This window comes from Brienomyrus brachyistius, chromosome 20, assembly GCF_023856365.1.
Source record: "Brienomyrus brachyistius isolate T26 chromosome 20, BBRACH_0.4, whole genome shotgun sequence".
Taxonomy (NCBI): Eukaryota; Metazoa; Chordata; class Actinopteri; order Osteoglossiformes; family Mormyridae; genus Brienomyrus; species Brienomyrus brachyistius.
Window position 1 is genome coordinate 16975483 of NC_064552.1, and position 10068 is coordinate 16985550.

The 10068-nt window shown below is 45.6% G+C and overlaps 1 protein-coding gene across 1 annotated transcript; it reads right to left on the reverse strand.

Moving 5' to 3' along the window:
• Positions 1-5441: 5441 nt before the first annotated feature.
• On the reverse strand, positions 5442-9044 carry LOC125715405 (uncharacterized). Its single transcript, XM_048986840.1, has one exon. The coding sequence runs from the start codon at positions 8822-8824 to the stop codon at positions 5564-5566; it is 3261 nt and encodes a 1086-aa protein (XP_048842797.1). The 5' UTR covers positions 8825-9044; the 3' UTR covers positions 5442-5563.
• Between the last annotated feature and the right edge of the window lie 1024 nt (positions 9045-10068).

Sequence of the window (10068 nt, forward strand, 5' to 3'; positions counted from 1 at the left end):
TGGCTTTCATTCATTTGATAATCTGTCCTGTCCATCTCTTTAATAATTGTGGGTCACACTTCCAAGATCGAGGGCTTGCTTTGCAAAACAGTATTTCCCTTTATGGGTACCCATTTAAAATAAGTTACTGCCTTCCCATATTACATCTGGCTCATTGATTTTCATCTGTTTTCCATCCATTTTCCAAACCACTTATCCTACTGGGTCACGGGGGGTCTGGAACCTATCCCGGAAGCAATGGGCACGAGGCAGGGAACAACCCAGGATGGGGGGCCAGCCCATCACAGGGCACACTCACCATTCACTCTCACATGCACACCTACAGTCAATTTAGTAACTCCAATTAGCCTCAGCATGTTTTTGGACTGTGGGGGGAAACCGGAGTACCCGGAGGAAACCCCACGACGACATGGGGAGAACATGCAAACTCCGCACACATGTGACCCAGGTGGAGACTCGAACCCGGGTCCCAGAGGTGTGAGGCAACAGTGCTAACCACTGCACCACGATGCCACCCCTTTATTCTGTTTTGTTCTGTTATTTTGTGTCTGTCATGTTCAGTTGTAGTGTTAGAAACACTGCTTAGAATGCCTGCTGACGTAGTGATAATGTAATTATTGAATTCCATTCATATCCGGGAACTAAATCTTCCTGTAACTTCCATAATATTGTTTTTGGAAAAACAAACTATTGAAGCATCCATCCATCCATCCATTTTCCAAACCGCTTATCCTATTGGGTCGCGGGGGGTCCGGAGCCTATCCCGGAATCAATGGGCAAGAGGCAGGGAACAACCCAGGATGGGGGGCCAGCCCATCGCAGGGCACACTCACACACCATTCACTCACACATGCACACCTATGGGCAATCTAGAAACTCCAATTAGCCTCAGCATGTTTTTGGACTGTGGGGGGAAACCGGAGTACCCGGAGGAAACCCCACGACGACACGGGGAGAACATGCAAACTCCGCACACATGTGACCCAGGCGGAGACTCGAACCCGGGTCCCAGAGGTGTGAGGCGACAGTGCTAACCACTGCACCACCATGCCGCCCCTCTATTGAAGCATAATTAATTAATATAAAAAATTAACTAATTAATAATAAAACAATAAAAAAAATTCCTGCACATTGATGGAGACCCAAATTATTTGAGCTCATGTTTTCTACATTGCTTTGTAAACTTTTGCTTTCCGCTCTGACTGCTCTAAGCTCATCTTCTGATAAATTACTAACACTGTCTGTATTCAAATGAACAACCAAGAACATTGGGGCATCTTTACTACTTTTCTTTACAGTTAGTCAATACTAGAGGCCACACAACTGTAGGCTGTTCTTAGGTTGGAGAAGTTGTTTGGGTTGGTCAGGTTGTCATCTGCTTGATCCAGCAGTTGCTCACAGAAATCATGTAATTCTTAAAGTTTTTCTCTTTCGTACATTTCTCATATGACAACATTTGCAAAACTGCTAGTATAATCCCCATATTGTGGGTCAAATCATCATGTCAATACTTTAGTATATTATGCATAAAGTCTTTAGATAATTATCATCACTTGGTATAATGTTCAGTTACTTTAGTCTTGTTGGTCAAAATAAATAGTTCTGTAGTTTCCCATTGTAATAATTTTACACACAAAACTATGTAAACGATCATCAAGCAAATAATAATAAATAATAATAAATTATTCCATAAATTGTATTACTGTTGTGCACTGTGGTGTGTCAACAATAACGGCTAATCACTGTCACTTCACTTCAAAATACATGATTAGAAAAGAAATGATCCTTTATCACTATTTGCACAAGTACAGTTACTGTACACTAGAATGCTTCCCTTTGTGTAACCCAGTCAACAGCAGAAATATTGGCACCCCTCACGAAAGTAAGTAAATACATTAATATAATATAGATATACATATAATGATTCTAATTTTCATTTTATAAAAACAATTTCTGGAAAAATGTTCTTTTATTTCAGAATAATTTATTTGTCAAAAACATACATGGCAAAATTTTTGTTACCCATGAAAAATAATATAAATAAAACCATAGGAATTTGTGACTTTGAGTAAAAAAAAAAAGTTTCTTGATATTGTTTTTAGTGTCTACAAACTTTATTGTTGTCTATGACTGTTTCCTGTTTCACTGGGGTATAAATATGAGGTAACACACAGGTATTATTCTTTTGTCTTCCATTAACATGCATAAAATCAAAAACCTGTAAACTCGAGTATGCATAGGGAAAAAAAGGCTATTGAGGGAATGGCTACAAAAAAAATGGTATTCAGTTGAAAACCAGTTAGCACAATCACAGCCATAGTAAAGAAATCTGAAATGTATGGAACTGTTGAAAATTTGCCAGGGATAGGGCACATCCGCATATTGTCCCCATAAACATTGAGGAGGATGGTGAGAGAGAGGAGTTCACAGATCAACAGTGAGATGCCACCTCCATGACAAGTTCCATGATAGAAGCTCTTACTGAGACCAAAACACAAATCCCATTGTCTGATCTTTGCCAAGCAACAATGGAGCTACAACTGGAATCACGTGCTGTGGTCAGAGCCATTTCTTGCTATATCCTCCTGAGGTCCAGCAATTTATCTTTGCCATATCTCTGTTTTTGCTCATATCTCTCTTACTACATACTGTATGCCACTCTGTAAATTCCTGTTGTTTCTTAAAGAGAACAGTTAGAGCTTTAAGATGACGTGACATGTTTGCAGATATGATCTTGCCAACCTCCTCTTCCTGTCAAATCAAAATTTTTAATTCAATATGATTTTTTTCTCCCCTGGATCTCAAGAGGCTACGCAGATGCATTGGGCCTTGGCAGCCACTAGGGGCCCCCCACGCTACAAATTCAGCTGCAATGATAGAGAAGCTGTGTTTCTGGGGTAATCAATTCAAAATCATCATTAGGCTGTCGTCCCATGAATGACATCTAGCGACAGATATGATGGGATAACTGACAGAATCACATCTAGAGGAAAATAAACCGCAATGATAATCAAAAAGGTTTATCCCTCTGCACTCTAAAAATGGTTCAAGGGGATTGTAAGTAACACTTTAAATAAAGATGTTTCTCAACATAAAACTTTACGTTTGTTGCATATTCCCATGTTAGTTAGTTAACAAATTCATTTTCTAAGTTCTAAGGCCGAAATAAAAAATAAAGAATACTCCGTCAACCTAGTTATATTCATGTATTTTTAACAAATATTTTTGCAGTCCCTTAACATCTGAAAAATGCTAAATTACTGCAACTTCTGAAAGTGAGTCGGATCTGCGCAGAAGCTTTGGGTGCTTTTCTACCGCGCCAAGTTCTTTTGATATATTTTCTCTTTTCCATTGACTTATAATTTCCATACAGAATTTAAAGTAAGAAAAAGTCTGATCTTAATCTAACTGACTAGTGACGTAAGAATTGTTTTAGTATCGCACATAGTCCAGCCAGATAACATTGTAGCACCAGCAGGATGTGCTGAGCATGCTGGGACATTGTATATAAGCCCCTTTTGATAATGTTAATATTTGTTGCATTTCCCAATAGTCATGCATGTGTTTGCTCGTGTCTTACGTAAACTCTGTCCGATCCTCGCATGTCTTTCGCAATGTATAAATTACCCACCATGTGTGTACTTTACTGTCCAGTGTCAGACCCTTTATGTTTATGAGTCGTATTTATTTTGGGATTTTGTGCGTTAGTTCTGTTTCAAACTCAATAGAAAAACTACGCTCTTCCCTAAGAGCTAAAGGTTTTATTATTCGGGTCCCGTATCTGTTTTATGAGCTTAGAAAACCAACACTTTGCGGTAGCCTACCAGAAATAATTCACCTAGTTTGGTGGTAAGAAGAAAATAAAATAAAAATGTAAAAACAGCGAAGTTCATATGATGAAGACGTTATATCCTTTCAAAAGTTGCAGTGACATAAGTTGTTTTAAATTAATTAGATTTGTAGAAGTAAAGGCAAATCATTTTGGCTGTACTTAAATATTCAAGTTAGTCTAACTTTAAAATATTCATGTAATTTACCCAATAATTGATACCAAAAACATTTTAAAAAATAATAAAATACATGCAAATTGTTAACATAATTTTTGAAGTTGAACAGATGATTTTTATTTTTTTAAGAGTGTGGTGTGGAAGTTCAAACTGAGGCTGCTATCAGATTTACATGAGGGACCTGGAATAACCTGGACGAAGGTCTTAGCCTGAAGTGTCCTGTGGTGACCTGGGCTAGATCAGGAGATAAACACCTTTGTAGATCAGTGTGCAGCATGCGAAACTATACTGAACAGACCTGCAGCAGCACCTCTGTGTCCTTGGTCGTGGGCTACAGCACCATGGGAAAGAATACACGTAGATTTCGCTGAAATTAATAAGTAGCACTATCTGCTGGTAGTAGATGTTCATTCAAAGTGGCTTGAAGTCCTGCTACTAAACACATGACGGCAGGCAAGATGGCACACCTTCTCAGGAACGTCCTTCCAGCACATGGCCTGCCCAAGGTGTTAGTATCACACAATGGCCTTCCATTTGCGTCAACAGAGTTTCAGCAGTTTCTCAGGAATAATGGAGTCCGCCATGGACCACCTTACCACACTACATCCAACAGGGCAGCAGAGGGAGCCGTGCAGACATTCAAGAGAGCCTGGACTCAGCTGGAACCTCTTAAACCTGTACGCTCAACCCATTATGCCATGCAGTAGTGCAGGGAAGAGGAATAACACACTATGGCCAAAGACAATGCGATGATCAGCAATGGCTGCTAACTACACAGGGAAGAGACACAAGGACAGGGTCAGGCGGGGGCTGACCCTGACAGAAACATACTTTTGTTATGCAGGGGGTGCCTGGGTTTCAACTTGTAACATTGGTTATCAGTCAGACAGTCTCCCAGTTAAGCCACACAAAGAGTGACTAAGGGAATATTGTCAGGAGTGGGATTCAAACACATGCCTCCAGGGGAGACAGGGAACTGAACTCAGTGCCTGAGCCTGGGTGGCATCTAAACTTTGTTAAAACATAGTCCCCACTGCAGCATGAGGGAACTTTACACTGCCATGTCCCAGATTCAAACTGGGGTTTCAAACTATGATCATGGCAAGCTACGAAAGAAGTTAGCTATTAATACAAAATGCTCCAAGTACAGAGCAGATGGCTGTTTGCTGTTTTTTGTTTTTATTGCTTTGACACTCATCCTGAAACATACTTAACATTCTCACAACTATAAGATCGTTTTTCAAAACAGTTTATGGATATTGCACAGCACTATGATTTAGCTGCAAAAGGCTATAACTTATGGCAAGCCATTTTAGCTTTAATTCTTTTAAAATTCCGTTATATCAGGAAATCAGTTAAAGCTAGTTATATTGTGTATTTCTGATATCTGATTTTTACTAGTGAAAATGCACATTATTGTTATAGAAAATTCAAGGTGAATAGATACATCCGTAGATGCCCTGGGACACATCATCAGTGATGTTTCCTGAGATCTTTGGGTGTTTCGGGTCTCGCAACATCAGACACCCTCCTTCAGGCGACCCAGCCAGGGCTGATCAGGCCCCAACTTGTGTCCCAGCAGCATTGGCCCACGTTTCAGACCTCTTCATCCAAATCCACCTGGAGGCTCTCTCTGCAGCCTCTGTGGTGGACTTGATGGCTTTTCTTTTTGCAGCTCCAGTGATGCCAAGTAAGGTGTAGACTTTACATAGGGAGCGAGCCGCAAAGCCTCGACATCCCACCTCTATTGGCTCGCAGCGGGCTTTCCAGCCTCTTCTCCGACATTCCTCTATGAGCTCTTGGTATTTAAGCCGCTTCCGTTCGTTGGCTTCTTCCATGCGGTCCTCCCAAGGGACTGTTAATTCTAATAAGAGGACTTGCTTAGAAGAGACAGAAGTCAGCACTACATCTGGTCTCAATGAGGTTGATGTAACATACTCTGGAAACTTGAGCTGCTTGCCCAAGTCAACTCGCAGTTCCCAGTCTGATGCCGATGAAAGTAGGCTGGATGTTGGAATTGGCTGTGGTCGTGGCTTCTCTCCAGCTTTCACAAAGGGTACTACCCTCCGGCTTCGGGTGTGTATATTGTTAGCCACTGCAGTAGCTATGGTCTCAGCTACTGTCTTCAGCACCTGGTCATGGCGCCAGCGGTAGCGTCCACCTCCAAGGGCTGCTGGGCAGCTACTAAGGATGTGCTCCAATGTGCCCCTTCCTGGGCATTGGGGACACGTTGAAAGGTCGCACTTCCCCCAGACGTATAAGTTAGCAGGGCTTGGTAGCACATCGTACACAGCTTGGACCATGAACTTGATACGCTGTGGCTCTGCCTTCCAGATGTCATTCCAGGTCAGCTTCCTCCCCAGCGCTCCTTCCCATCTTGCTGATGCTCCTTGCTGCTGCATGCTCACCATCCTGCTGGTCCTCACCTCCTCAACACCTGCCCGTACCTCCTCCAGGACAAGGTGGCGTCTGTCCTTTCCCTGGGCCCGGTGGAACCGTGGCTGTGGGAATGACCCCAGCCCTGCTCGTCCAACGGCCACCGTGCCCACCAAAGCCCTGTGCCTTAGACGAGATTCTGCCAGTTCTAGCCCCTCTTGAGCTCTGAACTTCCTGCCAGTCTTCACCACAATGCCTGCTGAAGCAACTCTGGAGTCGCTGGATTCTCGATAAGCAAGTGCCTCTCTTGTACGAGAAACTCTAAATTCCTCCTCCAGGCTGCTGAAAGGAAGCTGGAGTTTGTTGCTTCTGCTGTATAATGCTGCACTAGTTAGACTGCGTGGCAGGCCCAGCCATCTTCGGAGGAAAGAACTGATCTTTCTCTCCAGGGTCTCAACAGTGGACATAGTCACCTCGTACACTAACAGCGGCCAGAGGATGCGGGGCAGAATGCCATGTTGGTATAACCATGCCTTGAACCTGCCAGGAAGGCCAGATTTATCTACTGTGGACAACCAGGCTTCAAGCTTCTTAATGGTAATTCGGACCGATGCTGTGTCTCTGAGGCTGCAGTCGAAAACCTTGCCTAGGCTTACGACTGGTTTCTCAGTGATCGTTGGTATCGTTACACCGTCCACACAGAAGCGAAACTTGTCCACCACTTTCCCTCTCTTCAGGACCATGGACCTAGATTTAATTGGTTTAAAGCTCATCCTAGCCCAACAAATGAGCTTTTCCAGGCCTTGAAGGATCCACCGGCATCCAGGCACTGACGTAGTGGTAACTGTCAGGTCATCCATGAAGGCTCGAATGGGGGGCTGACGAATTCCAGACTTGGACAGGGGGCCTCTACACTCCATCTCAGCTGCCTTCACCAACATATTCATGGCAAGGGCAAACAGGATAACTGAGATTGTACAACCAGTTATAATCCCTTTCTCGAGCCGATACCAATTGGATGTTATGCTCCCTGATGTCACTCTCAACCTGAAGTTCCCATAGTAGTTCAGGATGAGGTCCTTGATCTTATCGGGTATGTAATGACGGTCCAGAGTGGTTTCCACCAGCTTGTGGGGAATTGACCCATATGCGTTAGCTAGGTCCAGCCACAGCACTGCCAGGTCCCCCTTCCCTTCTCGTGCCTCCCTGATCAGCTGGGTAATTACTCCGGTGTGTTCTAGGCAGCCAGGAACTCCAGGAATGCCACCTTTCTGTACTGAGGTGTCGATGTACTTGTTCTTCAAGAGGAAGTCTGTCATCCTTCTGGAAAGGATACTGAAGAAGACCTTCCCCTCCACACTGAGAAGTGAAATGGATCGGAACTGCTCCAGCCTGGTTGAGTTCTCCTCCTTTGGTATCCAGACACCCTCCGCCTGTCTCCATTGGTCTGCAATGGTTCCCCTCCGCCAAATCACTCGCAGCAACTTCCATAGAATTCTGAGGAGGTTTGGACAGCGCTTGTACACCTTGTAGGGTACTTGACTGGGGCCTGGAGTGGAGCTGGCTCTGGCTGCTGTTACCACCTCCTGGACTTCCTTCCAAGTGGGTTCTGAGGTGTTAAACTCCACTGTAGGGGTTGGCATGACCCTAAGGGCTGTCTGTGGTCCAAGTCCTTGCTCTCTGACTGGGTCGCTGAGGGTGTTGTGCAGAAAGTTGTCCACCTCTTCCTGGGAACACTCGAGACGTCCGCTTCGTTTCTGTCCCAACAACTGCTTAGCAAAACGAAAGGGGTTGGCTATGAAGGAACTTCGCTTCCTGGCTCTCTCCACCCTCCGTCTCCTATGCCATTCAGCTCTGCGCAGGGTCTTAAGCTGCTTCCGGATAGTGTGTCGAAGCTCCGCGAGAGGTGGCTTTTCCTCTTCATCTGCTACCTTGAACTGCTTTGCCAGTGTACGCAGTTCTTTTCGTAAATGGTGGACTTTGTCTGCCCTCCGGTTGTTGATGTAAGTGGGCTTACTGGACTTGGCCTGCTCGACGCCAAACCTTTCGGCCCCAAAACTTGTTATAATGGTGGTCAGGTACTTCAGTCGGCTTTCTACGCCTCCCTTTGCTGTTGAGTTGACAATTCTAGATGTATCATCATCAAACTGCTGCCACAGCCCATGCTGCTTCGCTTGAGGCCACTTAATACGATGATTCTGGACTACTCTGCTGGGAGTTGGAGTGCTGGGCACTTGGAGGTTCTGGGCACTGTGGGTTGTCTCCGGGCCGGGCTCCTCCTGCGTCTCACCAGGCGTTATTCCTGTGCGTTGTGCTGCGCTCTCCTGCTCCAAGCATTTCATCCGGCTCTGATGGATCTTTAGGCCTCGGGCGTTCTTGCAGACCTTGCCGCAAAAGCATCTGCTCGTCGTCGATATTCCGTTTTCAGAAGTTGTCGTCATTAGGTCCGTCCTAATGGGGTGCTCATCCTCCCCCCCTCTCGGGCTCCCCTGGGGGTGTTTATCTGTGGGTTGATCTGTAGCTTATTTTGGGTTCTCCCTCACAGGAGATGCAGGTTGGGCTGCTAACCCTTCCTGCCCCAACTGCCGTCTTTCCGTGCTGTCACTGTCTCTCCAGTTGTCACCAATCTTACTTGGTTGTCACCCAGTCTCTTCCTGGGAGTCACTGGTCACGCCAGTTAAAAAGGTGAATAGATACATCCGTAGATGCCCTGGGACACATCATCAGTGATGTTTCCTGAGATCTTTGGGTGTTTCGGGTCTCGCAACATCAGACACCCTCCTTCAGGCGACCCAGCCAGGGCTGATCAGGCCCCAACTTGTGTCCCAGCAGCATTGGCCCACGTTTCAGACCTCTTCATCCAAATCCACCTGGAGGCTCTCTCTGCAGCCTCTGTGGTGGACTTGATGGCTTTTCTTTTTGCAGCTCCAGTGATGCCAAGTAAGGTGTAGACTTTACATAGGGAGCGAGCCGCAAAGCCTCGACATCCCACCTCTATTGGCTCGCAGCGGGCTTTCCAGCCTCTTCTCCGACATTCCTCTATGAGCTCTTGGTATTTAAGCCGCTTCCGTTCGTTGGCTTCTTCCATGCGGTCCTCCCAAGGGACTGTTAATTCTAATAAGAGGACTTGCTTAGAAGAGACAGAAGTCAGCACTACATCTGGTCTCAATGAGGTTGATGTAACATACTCTGGAAACTTGAGCTGCTTGCCCAAGTCAACTCGCAGTTCCCAGTCTGATGCCGATGAAAGTAGGCTGGATGTTGGAATTGGCTGTGGTCGTGGCTTCTCTCCAGCTTTCACAAAGGGTACTACCCTCCGGCTTCGGGTGTGTATATTGTTAGCCACTGCAGTAGCTATGGTCTCAGCTACTGTCTTCAGCACCTGGTCATGGCGCCAGCGGTAGCGTCCACCTCCAAGGGCTGCTGGGCAGCTACTAAGGATGTGCTCCAATGTGCCCCTTCCTGGGCATTGGGGACACGTTGAAAGGTCGCACTTCCCCCAGACGTATAAGTTAGCAGGGCTTGGTAGCACATCGTACACAGCTTGGACCATGAACTTGATACGCTGTGGCTCTGCCTTCCAGATGTCATTCCAGGTCAGCTTCCTCCCCAGCGCTCCTTCCCATCTTGCTGATGCTCCTTGCTGCTGCATGCTCACCATCCTGCTGGTCCTCACCTCCTCAAC

What these genes read in the sequence shown, in the direction of transcription:
- LOC125715405 (XM_048986840.1), bottom strand. Translation starts at nt 8,824, where the DNA reads ATGACGACAACTTCTGAAAACGGAATATCGACGACGAGCAGATGCTTT.